The 17,360-nt window shown below is 51.2% G+C and overlaps 1 protein-coding gene across 1 annotated transcript in view; it reads right to left on the bottom strand.

Annotated features, from left to right (window-relative positions):
- Nucleotides 1-17,360, bottom strand: part of ASMT (acetylserotonin O-methyltransferase) — a 28,165-nt gene that overhangs the window by 1,870 nt on the left and 8,935 nt on the right. The window contains exons 5-7 of the mRNA XM_043457633.1: nucleotides 7,845-7,963; nucleotides 6,683-6,823; nucleotides 4,658-4,780 (exon numbers count right to left, since the gene is read on the bottom strand). Coding sequence (XP_043313568.1) covers nucleotides 4,658-4,780; nucleotides 6,683-6,823; nucleotides 7,845-7,963 — 383 coding nt within the window. The remainder of the gene's footprint in view (nucleotides 1-4,657; nucleotides 4,781-6,682; nucleotides 6,824-7,844; nucleotides 7,964-17,360) is intronic.

Genomic DNA, 17,360 nt, shown 5'->3' with positions numbered 1-17,360 from the left:
GAATCCCCCGCAGGGCAGACCCTGACCTGAGACCTCCCGCAGGACAGACCCCTGACCTAGGACCTCCTACAGGACAGACCCTAATCCAGAGCTTCCCATAGGACAGACCCTGACCTAGGACCTCCCGCAGGACAGACCCTAACCTAGGACCTCCTTCAGGATAGACCCTGACCTAGAATCCCCCACAGGGCAGACCCTGACCTGGGACCTCCCGCAGGACAGACCCTGACCTAGAATCCCCCGCAGGGCAGACCCTGACCTGAGACCTCCCGCAGGACAGACCCTGACCTAGAATCCCCCACAGGGCAGACCCTGACCTAGGACCCCCCTGCAGGACAGACCCTGACCTAGGACCTCCTACAGGACAGACCCTAATCCAGAACTTCCCATGGGACAGACCCTGACCTAGGACCTCCCGCAGGACAGACCCTAACCTAGGACCTCCTTCAGGATAGACCCTGACCTAGAATCCCCCACAGGGCAGACCCTGACCTGGGACCTCCCGCAGGACAGACCCTGACCTAGGACCCCCCCGCGGGACAGACCCTGACCTAGGACCTCCCACGGGACAGCCCCTGACCTAGGACCTCCCACGGGACAGACCCTGACCTCAGACCCCACCTGCAGGACAGACCCTGACCTAGGACCCCCTGCGGGACAGACCCTGACCTAGGATCTCCCATGGGGCAGCCCCTGACCTCAGACCCCCCCCCTGCCGGACAGACCCTGACCTAGGATCTCCCATGGGGCAGCCCCTGACCTCAGACCCCCCCCCTGCAGGACAGACCCTGACCTAGGACCCCCCGTGGGACAAACCCTGACCTAGGACCTCCCACGGGACAGCCCCTGACCTCAGACCCCCCCTGTAGGCAGACCCTGACCTAGGACCCCCCGTGGGACAGACCCTGACCTCAGACCCCACCTGCAGGACAGACCCTGACCTAGGACCCCCTGTGGGACAGACCCTGACCTCAGACCCCACCTGCAGGACAGACCCTGACCTAGGACCCCCTGTGGGAACAGACCCTGACCTAGGATCTCACCATGGGGAAACCTACCTGCAGCCCCCCACCCCGCAGGACAGACCCCCTGAACCTAGGCCCCCCGTGGGACAAAACCCTGACCTAAGGACCTCCCACGGGACAGCCCCCTGACCATCAGACCCCCACCTGCAAGGACAGAACCCTGACCTAGGACCCCTCGAGGACAGACCCTGACCTAGGATCTCCCATGGGGCAGCCCCTGACCTCAGACCCCCCCCCTGCAGGACAGACCCTGACCTAGGACCCCCCGTGGGACAAACCCTGACCTAGGACCTCCCACGGGACAGCCCCTGACCTCAGACCCCCCCTGTAGGCAGACCCTGACCTAGGACACACAGCCATCATCCCATTTCCTTCCAGTGCCAGAGGCCACCGTGGCCGGTAGGTGCTGGACAGTACACACGAGTAAGCAGGGCTGTGTATACACACACTGTCCACCCCTCCTGGCTACATGGGGTGTAACCAGGTGAGCGCTCGTCACTTCAGTCGTGTCTGACTCTTTCCAACCCCGTGGACTGTAGCCCCGCCAGGCTCCTTACGTCCAGGGGCCTCTCCAGCCAAGAACACTGGAGAGGCTTGCCCTGAAAGGACAGGGTCCTTATGAGAAACAGGAGAGGAGACAAACAAGACAGAGGAGAAATCACGTGAAGATGGAGGCAGAGAGGGGAGGGAGGCGGGGAAAAGAACCAGCCAACCTCAAAAGGCATCATTCGGAACGCAGACCCGGGAAACGACACGTGACTGTTCTTTCTCACTTTCTAACTTCATCGCTCAGAAACAAATCCACAAAATGATGTGTCACATCATTTTCTCTGAAAGCTCAAAGATGAGTGTGCCAATCAAGGGATGGAAGTAAACTTTATACACGTTCTGACCTGTTTTATTCCGTACCCGATTCTCAGACCAAATGCCACGTCCTAAGCCATTTTTTCCTGGCTTCCTTGAAGAGTCACCGAGTCTTAGGTCCTTTCTGGACAATGGATCTCGTGGCTAGGAATGCCCACATTCCCTCCCCCAGACATCAGAGTAAGATCCGGGCATTATTGGTAGTAATTTGCAACGATGCAGACACAGTAGGGCTGATCATCAGTGGGAGGCTCATGGGGAGAGGCTGAGATGGGACCTCCGAGCACCGAGAACATGAGGAAAAGAGCTTTGCCTCCAGTTCTGGGGCGTTCTCCTAGCTGTGCTGGCTAGGGACGAGAGCCATCTGTAAGGTCGTGTTTGTACCACGCACGTGACATCTGAGTGTGTTAATACATATTCATGCACATATATAAACAGATGCAAACACACGTAATACACACATACATACACACACGTACCCATACATACGTGGGCGTCCCTAACAGCTCAGTTAGTAAAGAATCCGCCTGCAATGCAGGAGACCCGAGTTCGATTTCCTGGGTTGGGAAGATCCCCTGGAGAAGGGATAGGCTACCCACTCCAGTATTCTTGGGCTTTCCTGGTGGCTCAGCTGGTAAAGAATCTGCCTGCAATGCGGGAGACCTGGGTTCGATCCCTGGGTCGGGAAGATCCCCTGGAGAAGGGAAAGGCTACCCACTCCAGTGTTCTGACCTGGAGAATTCCATGGACTGTATAGTTCATGGGGTTGCAAAGAGTCAGACACGACTGAGCAATTTTCACGTCCCATAATGTAACTATATACACAAATGTAATATAGTGTTACTGTAAATATATAGTATTTTAATATTTAAAATTTTTGCATTTTAACATTTTTCATAATATTTATTTTTAAGAATATCCAAAAATAACACAAATTACATAAATACTATTTTATATTCTTGACATACATTTATTCATTTATTGTTTAAAAATAAATGAGTCATACATAAAGTTTAAATGCAAATGTAACATGCTTTATGTGTTATAATGTGCATGTTCAGTCACTCAGTCATGTCTGACTCTCTGCAACCCCATGGACTGTAGCCCGCCAGGCTGCTCTGTCCATGGGACTCTCCAGGCAAGAATACTGGAGTGGGTTGCCATTTCCTTCTCCAGGGCACCTTCCCAACCCAGGGATCAAATCTGCATCTCCTAGGGATTTGTGTATATATATGTCCACAGGCTCCAATCCTTTGGCCACCTGATGCAAAGAGCTGACTCACTGGAAAAGACCCTGATGCTGGGAAAGATTGAAAGCAGGAGGAGAAGGGGACGACAGAGGATGGTATGCTTGGATGGCATCACCGACTCGATGGACATGCGTTCGAGCAAGCTCCGGGAGTTGGTGATGAACAGTGGAGGCCTGGCGTGCTGCAGTCCATGGGGTCGCAAAGAGTCAGACACGACTGAGCGACTGAGCTGAAAACAGAGAAAGTGAACCAGAGCCCACACAGCATCACCTCCAGGGAAAACTCATAGTTTCTGTGACCTTGGAGATGCTGAGCCATGCACATTCTAAACAGAAAAACTGCAGGCCAGCCACTACCCTGCTCGGCAACTTTTCAATATTTTTTTTCTTCTTTTAATTAATTTTGTATGGACGTATAGCTGCTTTACAATGTTGCATTAGTTTCTGCCATACAGCAAAGGGAATCAGCTGTCCGTGGCTGTGTGCTGAGTCACTTGAGTGCTGTGTGCTGAGTCACTTGAGTGCTGTGTGCGGAGTCGGTTGAGTGATGTGTGCTGAGTTGCTCGAGTGCTGTGTGCTGAGTCACTTGAGTGCTGTGTGTTGAGTCGCTTAGGTGATGTGTGCTGAGTCACTTGAGTCATGTCTGACTCTGTGCAACCCCATGGACTGTAGCCTGCCAGGCTTTCCTGTCCATGGGATTCTCCAGGCTATGGATACATATATATCCATTCCTTGGCAAATTTCCTGTTTGTACTAGCCTTGCTTTTTTTTCCTTTCAAATGATATCTCGTATGGACTGGAACAAGGCAAACAAATAATAATAATGATGATATTAGGGTCCAATGAGGGACTTCCCTAGTGGCCCACTGGCTAAGACTCTGTGCTCTCAAAGCAGGGGGCCCGGGTTCCATGCCTGGTCAGGGAACTAGATCCTGCTTGCCACACCTAACAGTCTGCAAGCCACAAAAAAAGATCCCATATCCCACGACGAAGATGGAAGATCTCCAGTGCTGTGGCTAAGGCCCAGCACAGCTAAAGAAATGAATCAGTAAAAGTAAATTTAAAGGACCAAGGTTTCAAACGTCCCTCTACACAAAGTCAAAAAAAAAAAAAAAAAACTCAAGTTACTGTCAAGTAACATCACTATGCATTAAAACATAAATAAAGTTTTGCTCAATATACTTTCAAGAGATCCCCCACAGAAGGGGTCTAGACACAAATATCCATGAACAACTTCACATTTGAAAATGACACTATAATACAAGAACTGCAATTTTGGGGGGGGGGGGGAAATGGAAGAGAGTGGTGAAAAAGAGACGATATTAGTGAGCCCGTGATGTGGTGATGTCTGGAAAAGGCAGGCAGCCTCCAGAGGTCGGCCGGAACTCCGACCTCCTCACACACGGAGGCGTGTCTATGTCCATGTGACGGGGTTTCCGAACCCTCGTCGCATCGAGACGCCTGTGACTCCGCCCTAAGCTGACCCCCAGGCCCAGCACCCAGCATCCCCACCACCTACCTGTCCTGCAGGCCTGATAGAGTCTCTCCAGCAGGTGGGAACACTTGGCATCGGTCCAGTCATGCAAGACCCTGGCCAGGATATACAGGTCTGCCTCCGGGAGGGGGTCTTTGAAGAAATCCCCTGCAACACGGGGGCGGGGGGGGGGCCTCCTGTCAGCCTGCCTGTCAATTCGTGAAGACACCTACACCCAGCGTGGCCAGGTCACTTGTCCACACAGACCTGTCCCCAGGTAATCCCAGCCACTGACCTCCCGACCTCGCTCGGAACAGAAGACATCTCCGTGATGATGAGACGATTATGAATGATGGGACATTTCTTTTGGGGCCCCTTTCTGCATCAGCTCTGGACAACGGTTTCATTTTCACTTGATTTCAGAAAGTCTCGTGTAAATAGCATCCTTAAAGCAGTGGTCCCCAACCTTCCTGGGCTTCCTGGGTGGCTCAGCTGGTCAAGAATCCGCCTGCCAATGCCGGAGACCAGGGTTCAATCCCTGGTTTGGGAAGATCCCCTGGAGGAGGGCATGGCAACCCACTCCAGTCTTCTTGCCTGGAGAATCCCACGGACAGAGGAGCCTGGTGGGCTATAGTCCATGGGGTCCCAAAGACTTGTACGACTGAGTGACTAACACTTTTTCATGACCATGTAGTTTTCCCAACTTCCAAAGCCTGCCTCTTTTTCTTCTCTTTTTCTTAAACCAGTGGGACCTGTACTGTCTTTCCTGCTTTCTTTTTTCTTTTTCTCTTTTTCTTTCTTCTTTTTTCCCTTTCTCAGGCTTCCCTCCCCCACCCCTTTCTTTCTTTCTAGCACTGGGTCTTGCTGCGTGCTGGATCTTAGCTCCTGGACCAGGGGTGGAACCAGGGCTCCCTGGGGGTGGAACCAGGGCTCCCTGCTTTGGACGTTCACAGTCTTAGCCACTGGGCCACCAGGGCAGTTGTGTCTACACAACGGAGGTACCGGGTGTCTGCAGGTTGGACCTTGGTGCCTAAGTGACGGCCCGCAGCTGGGAGGCGTGCCCCACGTTTCCAAGGCAGCCACTAGTCCCTGGCAGCGGTCCGCAAAGTTGCCGTGGTTTCTGAGCCTTGGGACGTCTGAGAAGCCTCTGTCTTCTCCGTCGGTAACTGTCCCCTCACCTTGCCTCCAACCCACGTCCCTGATTGCCACTCGTACCTGAGCTGGTTGCAAATACCTACGTGAGTTTCCTGGGATGGCCGTAAGAAAGGCCCACAGACCGGGACATCCACCTTCCTCACAGCCCTGGGGACCAGACGTCTGAGGTCAAGGGGCCCCAGGGCTGAGTCCCTGCAGAGGCTCCAGGGGAGGGTCCTTCCCGCCCCCTCCAGCTTCTGGGGGCTCCAGGCGTCCATCCCTGGGCTAGTGGCCGCCTCCCTCCCGTCTCCGCCTCCGTCTCCACGCGGCTTCTCCTCTGGGTCCGTGTCTCTCCTCTTCTGTGTCTTATAAGGACCCTGTCACTGGGTTGAGGGCCACTCCCATCCAGGAGGACCTCATCTCAGACACTTCACTCCATCACGTCTGCAGAGACCTTATTTCCTAAAGTCCTGTTTACAAACTCTGGGTGAGGAGACACATTGAACCCAGTGCAACAGTCGGGAAAGACTTAACCGCAAGAAAACAATACCCTCCCACATTTTCCCATCCATCCTGCGTCACAGCTCTAGGTTTAAATGCCTGTGTGCTCATTCCTGTCGGACTCTTTTGCGACCCCGTGGACTGTAGCCCACCAGGCTCCTCTGTCCACGCGGATTCTCCAGGCAAGAATACTGGAGTGGGTTGCCATTTCTTTCTCCAGGGGATCTTCCTGACCCGGGGATTGAACCTGCGTCTCTTGCATCTTCTGCACTGGCAGGCGGATTCTTTACCACTAAGCCCCCTGGAAGCTCCATTTTAAGGGGGTGCATTTGGACGATCCAGGAAGCCACGCTGAGCGCCCACTGTTGCCATCTCCCCAGCCCGCCAGGACCCATCTGTTTCCCCGTGGACACAGACGGTGTTCCAGACACCCACCTTCATGGAAGCTGATCCGCTCATCCTCCGAGGCTGAGAAATGTGTCCTCGCCATCTGCACCACTCCTGGGATGTCGAACACGATGACCCGACATCCCGGGTACAGAGACACGCACGCCTGGGCCAGAGCCCCAGAACCGCCTGCAGGAGGACACGGACTGTGACCCGAGCGGTACCCGCAGCCTGGTCTCCATGGTTACAGGCTCACCCACAAAGCCCTGCATCTAAGGCATCTTCCCGGCTGGACCAACCCACACGCCAACCTTCCACGTAGACTCTGACCTGACGGCTTCCCCTCGTGCCAGGCTGTCTGTCCTCCTAAGGACAGACAACAGCCAGGCAGACAAAGCCCCTGGGCAGATGCTACAGAAGACATGCCCATGTCTCCCTACGGGAAACATTTCGGGGGACACCTGGGTGAGAAATGGGGATCTCCCTCCAGATGCCAGCAGCATGAACATCCCACAGTCAGGGAATCTGCTTTTATCAAATCACCTCAACCTAAAGGCCCATCGACAGAGGGATGGATAGAGAAGATGTGGTACACATATACAGCGGAGTATTATGAAGCCATGAAAAAGAACAAAACGCCATTTGCAGCAGTGTGGATGCAGCTAGAGATGATCGTACCAAGTGAAGTTCATCAGACAGAGAAAGACAAATACCACGTGATGTCCCTCATACGTGGAACCCAAAATGTGATACAAATGAACTCGTGCAGAAAGCAGAAATAGCCCCTCAGATGCGGGACACAAACAGACAGCTACCTAAAGGGGAAAGAGGGGAGGGAGAAATGAGGAGGCTGGGACGGACATGGACACGCTCCTAGAAACCACACTGATGCTTGAGAAGTTTCCACTCTACAGCACAAGGAATTCTACTCAATATAGTGTGCGTGCATGCTAAGTCACATCAGTCGTGTCTGACTCTCTGGGATCCCATGGACTGTAGCCCGCCAGGCTCCTCTGTCCGTGGGATCCTCCAGGCAAGAACACTGGAGTGGGTTGCCATGCCCTCCTCCAGGGGATCTTCCCCACCCAGGGATTGAACCCAGGTATCCTGCATCGCAGGCAGATTCCTTACCATCTCAGCCACTGGGGAAGCGTTACGGTCTACAAACACAGTTCCAAACACAGCCCCAAGGTCCGGGGCGGACACTCACCCCCGAGATCGCAGATGACCCGGAAGGGGGACAGGTCGAAGGCGGCCAGCACCCTCGCCCCCTCCAGCCTCCACACGTCCTGCAGGCCCTGCATGAACTGCAGCCTTTCGCCCTCGGACCTGGAACACGACGAGATGGGCCCGTGAGAACCGTGCGGAGTCCGGTGGGGGTCACCCTGAGCAACGCCCCAGGGGGGGCCCCTGAGCTGAGCAAAGACCCGGGTCCTCCACCCACCGGGGGGGAGTCCCAGGCCACCGGGTCAGCTGTGCAACGCGGGAGGCGGGGGGCGGGAGGCGGGAGGCGGGGGGGTGTCCACACAGGCTGGGGAGGGGCTGGCATGACGGGGATTCAGGGAGGTGGAGATGGGTGTGGGGGGGCTGGGTCCCGGGAGGAGCGGGGAGGAGGCTCTCGGGAGGCGACAGAGCTAAAGAGGAGCCCAGGACGCTGCAGGGTGGGCGGGGAGCGGGCCGGTGAGGGTCTCCTGGGGGCCGCCTCTCTGCTCTCACCCTCCGCGGAGGCTGCTCTGTGGTTTTGGAGTCAGAGGGGAGGTAGGGAGGCAAGGAAGGATGTACGGGGCGCAAAGCAGGCCCCAGGTCTCGGGACCCTCAGCAGCGACCACCGTCCCCCCTTAATCCTTTGTGCATCTGCCACCCCACCCTGGGAGCGGCCCCCACACACTGCAGACAGTCATGAAGCCATCAGCGTCGTCTGGCACGCCGTCACCAAGTCACCAGCACGGTCTGACCCCTCTGACGTCACACATCATCTGACGAATCACCCACCGCTCCCGCTAGAGCTGCCTGCCAAGCCCCAAGCTGGTCTCTTTCCACAGCCCCCCTCCACCTCCAAAAGTGGAAAGGATTTCCTCGCTCATTCCCGACAGATCAAACGAGTGCCTAACTTTTCCACTGGAACACTACTCAGCCAAGAAAAAGAACGGATCAATGCCATTGATAACAGCATGGATGGACTGAGTGATGATCATACTAAGGAAAGGAAGCCAGAGAGGGAAAGACAGATATTATACCACCAAGTATGTTCTAGAAACATATGCAAAGCAACAATTTTACCAATACAAACACACTCACAAACTTCAAAAACGTTAGTGGCTCAGTCCTGTCTGCGTCTTTGCGACCCCCATGGACTGTAGCCCACCAGGCTCCTCTGTCCACGGGATTCTGCAGGCAAGAATGCTGGGGTGGGTTGCCATTCCCACCTCCAGGGGATCTTCCCCACCCAGGGATTGAACACAGGTCTCTAGCATTGCAGACGGATTCTTTATGGTCTGACCCACCAGGGAAGACCTAAACTTTGAAAATCAACTTATGATTATAAAAAAAAAAAATTTTTTTTTTCATGTTAGGAACAAGGGGAAAATTGAGTTGGCTAATAACAAATTACAGCCTGGGCAAGCGTGCTCAAGCGATTCAGTCGTGTCCGAGTCTTTGTGACCCTATGTACCGTTGCCCACCAGGCTGCTCTATCCATGGGATTTTCCCAGGCATGAATCTGTATTAAACAGATGATGGACACGGACCTATTGAACAGCGCGGGGCAGTCTAGTGAACACACAGTAAATCACCTTATATGGGAAGAGGAACCAAGAAAAGAATATACACACGTCTGTGTCTCACTGAACCAAATTCCTGTAGCCCTGAAACAAATATAACACCGATCGTGAACTCTATTCCAATATAAAGAAACTTAAAGAACAAACGGGGGAAAAAAGGAAAAAGCATCGCATGGAGTAATGGCGCCACCCTGTGGCCATCGTTGGTAATTGCCACTATCAAAGCTGAGTTAACGGGCACGTAATATTCCCAAGGTCTGCGGGGCTGGAAGGAAAGAACCACTGCCCTCCTAGAGGTCTCCTAGGGGTGGCCCGCCAACAAGAAGTCAAAATCGGACAGATGATCACGAAGCCGATGTCAACAGGTACCTTTCACTTGCACTCAGTAAAAAAAAAAAAAAAAAAAAAGTCACATGAAATGATCTCAACACAGTCAAATATTAGGGAAGGGAACAACAGACTGGTTCCAAATAGGAAAAGGAGTACGTCAAGGCTGTATATGGTCACCCTGCTTATTTAACTTATATGTAGAGTACATCATGAGAAACGCTGGGCTGGATGAAGCACAAACTGGAATCAAGATTGCCGGGAGAAATATCAATAATCTCAGAAATGCAGACGACACCACCCTTATGGCAGAAAGTGAAGAAGAACTAAAGAGCCTCTTGATGAAAGTGAAAGAGGAGAGTGAAAAAGTTGGTTTAAAGCTCAACATTCAGAAAACTAAGATCATGGCAACCGGTCCCATCACTTCATGGCAAATAGATGGGGAAAGAGTGGCTGACTTTATTTTTGTAGGCTCCAAAATCAGTGCAGATGGTGATTACAGCATTGAAATTAAAAGACGCTTACTCCTTGGAAGGAAAGTTACGACCAACCTAGACAGCATGTTAAAAAGCAGAGACATTACTTTGCCAACAAAGGTTCATTTAGTCAAGGCTATGGTGTTTTCAGTGGTCGTGTATGGATGTGAGAGTTGGACCATAAAGAAAGCTGAGTGCCGAAGAATTGATGCTTTTGAACTGTGGTGTTGGAGAAGACTCTTGACAGTCCCTTGAACTGCAAGGAGATCCAACCAGTCCATCCTAGAGGAGATCAATCCTGGGTGTTCATTGGAAGGACTGATGTTGAACCTGAAACTCAAATATTTTGGCCACCTCATGCAAAGAGCTGACTAATTTGAAAAGACCCTGATGCTGGGAAAGATTGGAGGCAGGAGGAGAAGGGGACGACAGAGGATGAGATGGTTGGATGGCATCCCCAACCGACTTGATGGACATGAGTTTGGGTAGACTCTGGGAGTTGGTGATGGACAGGGAGGCCTGGTGTGCTGCGGTCCATGGGGTCGCAAAGAGTCAGACACAACTGAGCAACTGACCTGAACTGATGGCCCAGCAATGTCCCTTCGAGGCATATACCTGGAGAAAATGATAATTTGAAAAGATACATGCACTTTGATGATCATAGCAACACCACTCACAATATTCAAGACGTGGGAGCAACCTAGCTCTCTATCGAGAGAGGAACAGATAAAGAAGACGTGGTACATATACACCGTGGAACATGACTCAGCCATAAAAGGAGAAAGAAATCAGGCATACCTAGTAGCACTGAACCACTTTCCTGGGATGAAGAACGCGCAGCCCCAGGAATTATCAGCGAGAGGCAAACCAGACTTCAGCGGGGAATCGCTCGGCACCGGTCAGAACGGCCCGGGTCAACAACTCCACAAACATTCAGTGCTGAAGAGTCTGTGGAGGGAATGGACTTCTCCTCCTAACCCCCTGGGCATGTGAATGGTGACAGCCAGTAAGGACGCAGTGTGGGTGTTCCTCAAACAATTTAAAAAAGAGACAGAAGGAAATTGGAACATTCCGCAGCACCACACACAAAAGGAATCTGCAAATAGTGTAAGACCTAGATGTAAGGCCAGGTGCTGTGAAATTCTTGGGGGAAAGACAGGCGGGACACATTCTGACATCCACCCCTTAGAACAACGGGGCTTCCCTGGTAACTCAGTTCGTAAAGAATCTGCCTGCAATGCAGGAGACCCCGGTTTGATCCCTGGGTTTCGGAAGATCCCCTGGAGAAGGGACAGGCTACCCACTCCAGGATTCTCAGGCTTCCCTTGTGGCTCAGCTGGTAAAGAATCCACCTGCCATGCAGGAGACCCTGGTTCGATCCCTGGGTCAGGAAGATCCCCTGGAGAAGGGACAGGCAACCAACTCCAGTATTCTGGCCTGGAGAATTCCATGGACTGTATAGTTGCAAACAGTCAGACACGACTCAGTGACTCTCACTTAGAATAATGAAAAATAAACTAGAAATGAAAACAGGACCTAATTAACCTTAAAAGCATTTCCACAGACAGGACATCCTCAAGAAAAGAGAAAGCCCTAAAATTGGGGGTGGGGGGGAATCATTTTCAAACGAAGATACCTGCCAGAAATTCATCCCCAAAATGTACAAACAGCTCCTGCACCTCAATGTCAAAAACACAAACAACCCGTGAAAGAAAAAAGAAAAAGGGCCAAAGATGGAAATGCATATTTCTTCCAAGAAAGTATAGAGGTTGCGATAGATTCATGAAAAGTGCTCAGCAGCAGGAATTATAAGAGAGAGGCAAATCAAATTCCAGTGAGGTATCACCTCCCGCGTCTGAGAATGGCCATGGTCAAACCCGCCGCACACAGCCAACGCCGCAGACGCGGTGGAAGAGCAGGGGACCCTCCTCCTGGGATGCAGGCAATCCACAGAGGCGCCGGGCGCCGCGGAGGACAGCTTCGGGGCGCCTGAGACAATGACAGCCAGAGCGAAATGAGAACACTCCCCAAGACCGTAGGCAAGGATGCACTTCAGAAAAGACCGAGATCGGAATCAGAGGACGAAGACTGGGAACTTCTGGAGGAAAATACAGGCAGGACCAGCCTTGCCATCCACTCAGAGTAACGACATTTACACCAAAAGTAAGAAAACAGGATCTAGTTCACCGCCGAAGAATTTGCGCAGCACGGGAAATCCGACATGCAAAGACGATGCTCAGAATCGCAAAGAATCTTTGCAAACCAAGATACCCACGGAGAACTCATGTCCGAAACACAGAAGCAGCTTGGGGGGCTCCATGTCAAACACACACACACACAAAAAAAAAACAAGAAATAAAGGGGAAATAGACTGGAACGGGTATGTCTTCAGAGAAGGCAGAGAGATTGCATTAGGGACATGAAAACGTGCTAAGTATCACTGCTTATTAGAGGGAGGCCACTTAAAAGTCCGGTGAGGTATCTTAGCACCGTATACCATGCCCATCTTGTGAGAATGGGCATCTCACAAAAACTCCAAAAGTAAATGCTAGACAGGATGTGGAGGGGAGAGCACCTTCCCGCACTGCTGCTGGGAATGGGAAACGGTCCGTGCAGGAGGGGGAAGAGCATGAGGGTCCTTTAGAAAACTAGACATAGAAGCGTCTTAGGACACGTCACCCCGATCACAGGCACAGAGCCAGAGAAACCCCAGGGTTTTCAAAACACACGTACACTCAGGAGATTACAGCCGCGCCAGGAAAATAACCAGGACACGGAAACGGCCCGACTGTTCGGGACAGGTGAGCGGGTCAAGAAGGTGGGCCACACAGACACCATGAACCATTAACTCAGCCGTGAACGAGCAGGAGAGAATGCCATGTCCAGTCTGAGAGAAGGAAGCAGAGATGATCAGACCTAGAGAAGCAAGGGAGACAGGGCGAAGTGAGTATCATAGGAGACCACTTGTGGCTGGAATCTAAAAATGGATACAAATGAAATGCTTCACCCAATAGAGACAGAGGTTGGAACAGAGAAAAGAAACTTATGTTTATAAAGGCAAAAAAAAGTTCGTGATGAGGGATCCATCAAGAGTTGGCTATTAACACACAGATTTGTGCATGCTGAGTGGTTCAGCCACGTCTGACTCTTTGCGGTCCCATGGACTGTAGCCCACCAGGCTCCTCTGTCCGTGGGATTCTCAAGGCAAGGATACTGGAGTGGGTTGCCATGCCTTCCTCCAGGGCATCTTCCCACCCCGGGGATCGAACCCTCTTCTCCTGCTTTGCAGGCAGATTCTTTATCCACCCAGCCACCAGATTAATATAATTAAACACATGATCAAACATGACCTCCTGAATAGCAAGACAGCGTCTACTGAACACAGTCTAATCACCTACACGGGGTGGGGGTGGGGGGTGGGAAAGAAGAGATAAACACCTATGTATAATGAAACAACATCAGCAAATGAAGTGTTGTCCGATGTAAACTAGCATTTCTACTACAAACAAAACAGGAAAAAAGTTTATGGAGAAATGCTGCGACCTCGTGGCTGGGTTTTGTAATGACAAATATAAAAGCTGTGTTTACTGTCTTTAAATTGAAGGCAGGAGCAGAAGGGGACGACAGAGGATGAGATGGTTGGATGGCATCACCAACTCCATGGACATGAGTTTGAATAAGCTCCGGGAGATGGTGAAGGGCAGGAAAGCCTGGCGTGCTGCAGTCCATGGGGTCGCAAAGAGTCGGACATGACTGGGCAAGTTTCACCTCACAACCCTCTTGAACAATCGTAAGATGCTCATTTGGATCCACCACAGAGACAATGAAAAATGAACCAAAAATAAGAAAAAAGCATGCAGGCACAGACCTTAAAAGCATTTTCACAACTAACAATATCCAAAAGATAGAGAAAGAGACTCTCAGAATGGGGAAAAAAAATTGCTTTTCTAACCAAGATACCCACAAGAAATTCACCTCCAATTGCTACAGATAACTCACACATCTCTATATCAAAACCACACACACACAAAAAAAAAATCAGATAAAAAAGGTCCAAATATAAAAATACATATTCCTTTCAAGAAGGCATACACAGTGCCATTCCGCTCACAAGAAGTCGCTCAGCATCACTAATTATTAGGGCGAAGCTACGCAAAGACAATAAGGTATTTCCTCACACCGATCAGCATGACCATCATCGAGAGGTCCTACCAAGAATAAGTGCTAACAAAGGGTGGAGGGAAAAAAGGGAATCCTCCTGCACTTTTGCTAGGGGACTAAATCAGGGCAGGAACCATGGAAAACAGCATGAAGCGTCCTTAGAGCACTAACCATGCAGAAGACATATGATCCAGTAGCCCCACTTCTGGGCTTCGATCCAGAGAAAAATCACAATTCGAAATGACACGTGCATCCCTGTCTTCAGGACAGCGTGATTTACAACGGCCGCAAAACTGAATCGACCAAACCATCCACCGATGGGAAGATGAAGACAGAGTGGGGTCCACCTCTCCCCTGGAACACGACTCAGCCACGCAGCAGGACGGAATAAGGCCGATGAGAGCGGCATCCATCGGCCGAGTGATCGTCACACGCGGGGACTGCAGGAACTCAGAGACAGGAAAACAAACGTCCGGAGGTGTAAGCGGCACCTGGATTCTAGATATTCATGTGGATGGACTAATTACACACCGGAGACAGACTCTGAAATGGAGGAAAGTTATCTATAAGTGTCCCACACACACACACACACACACACACACACACAAGCTGTAATGGGGATGGGGTGATTCAAGAGTTTGGAATGTACATATTCCAGTTCCTATATATGATGTGATGATCAAAAACACATACTGAATACCACAGGGAACTCTGCTGAACAGACGCTAATTACCTAGATGGGAAAATGAGCCTGACACAGAAGAGACAAATGTCTGTGTATAAACCAATCAAGTTCCCGTACCCCCGAAACTAATGCAACACGGGGAGTCAGCTCTGCTCCACTGTAAGATACGGGCTTCCCTGGCGGTTCAGATGGTAGAGAATCTGCCTGCAATGCGGGAGACCCACAAGGTTCCATCCCGGAGTCAGGAAGACCCCAGAAGACCCGGGTTCCATCCCTGGGTCGGGAAGATCCCCTAGAGAAGTGAATGGCAGCTCACTCCGGTATCCTTGCCTGGAGAACCCCATGGACGGAGGAGCCTGACGGGCTGCAGTCCACGGGGTCGCAGAGAGTCGGACACCACTTAGCGACTAACACTTTCACTTTCCAGTGTAAAGTAGCAATGAATACAAGAAAAGAAAAACCAAGGAGTGAGGCATGAGGAAGCGCCTTGTGGCCGTTTTCGCCAACAGTGACCTTAAAAGCTGTGTTGGGCACTTAATCAAGATCTTCAGGGCTGTCAGTAAACAACCACTGCTTTCCAGAACTCCCCTCGGGGTGGTCAGCAAACAAGAGTTCAAAACCAGGGTGGAGATGCACGAAGCCAAGTTTAAGAGGGACCTGTACCTCACACGCTTTCAGAAAAAATCACATGAAACGATGTCAAAAAGGCTAAATGTTAGGAAAATGGGTGTAGCAAGTCCTACCAGGAAGCACCTCACACCGACGAGAAGGACCGCTGTCAGAAACCCTCAGACATTAACCGCTGGAGAGGCTGTGGAGGAAAGGGAACCCTTCTCTTCCGAAGCTGGAAGTGTAAATCGGTGACAGCTACTCTGGATGGATGTGAGTTTGACCATAAAGAGAGCTGAGCACCAAAGAACTGATGCTTTTGAACTGTGGTGTTGGAGAAGACTCCAGAGAGTTCCTCGGACAGCACGGAGATCCAACCAGTCCATCCTAAAGGAAATCAGTCCTGAATATTCATTGGAAGGACTGATGCTGAAGTTGAAGTTCTGAAACTTTGGTCACCTGATGTGAAGAAATGACTAATTGGAAAAGACCCTGATGCTGGGAAAGATTGAAGGCAGGAGGAGAAGGGGGCGACAGAGGATGAGACGGTTGGATGGCATCACCAACTCGATGGACATGAGTTTGAGCAAATTCCGGGAGTTGGTGATGGACAGGGAGGCCTGGCGTGCTGCGGTTCATGGGGTCACAAAGAGTCGGACACGACTGAGCGATTGAGCTGAACTGTGTATATTAGTATAATGAACAGTCAACAAAAAGAAGAAAACAAGACCTCATCTACCTGAAGAGCATTTGCACAGCAGAGAAAACCCTAAATGAAACAAACAGACAGTGTTCAGACAGGGGAAAAGTATTTGCAAAGAAAGACAGTTACAAGAAATTCAACTCCAAAACTTATAAAGGGCTCATGCATCTCAATATGACCAACACAGACAACCCAAGAAGAAGAAGAAAAAAAAAGATGCCAAAGATCAAAATGGATATTTCATCCAAGAGGGCATACAGGTTGGCATCAGACACGTGAAAAGATGGTCAGCATCAGTAATTACTAGAGAGAGGCAACTCAAAAGTGCAATGAGGCATCCCCTCGAACAGGTCAGGATGGCCTTCTGCAGTAAGATCTACGAAGACTAAAGTGCCGCAAAGGGCGGAGGAAAAGCGAAATCCTCCTGCGCTCTTGGTGGGGAGCTAAACCAGTGCAGGAAATGTGGAAAACAGCGTGGAGCTTCCTCACAAAACGTAAGCATCCAGAAACCATACGATCCAGCAATCTCACTTCTGGGCTCAGATCCAGAAAAGAAGTCATATTTCAAAATAACACGCACCGTCCTGTTTTTGGGGGGGCAGCACGATCCACAATGGCCAAGACACGGAATCCGCTGAAACGTCCAGCGATGGGAAAATGAAGGCAGATTGGTGGGGAGACCTCCAGACAGGAATACGGCTCACCCACGGAGCAGAGCAGAATAACGCCGCTACCAACAGCATGGATGGGCCGGCCGAATACTGTACGAAGTGACGGGAGTCAGAGAAACACAGATGCTATAGAACCATGATGTGGGGAGCCTAGGTATTCACGTGAATGAGCTGATTTACACAACACGGCCAGACTCTGAAAGTGAGTAAAGCAACTTATGGTGTGAAAGGCGCTCAGCCGTTTCCGACTCTTTGCGACCCTGTGGACTATACAGTCCATGGAATTCTCCAGGCCAGAACACTGGAGTGGGTAG

This window comes from Cervus canadensis, chromosome X (genome assembly GCF_019320065.1).
Source record: "Cervus canadensis isolate Bull #8, Minnesota chromosome X, ASM1932006v1, whole genome shotgun sequence".
NCBI classification, from domain to species: domain Eukaryota; kingdom Metazoa; phylum Chordata; class Mammalia; order Artiodactyla; family Cervidae; genus Cervus; species Cervus canadensis.
This window is presented reverse-complemented; position numbering and strand designations above follow the sequence as displayed.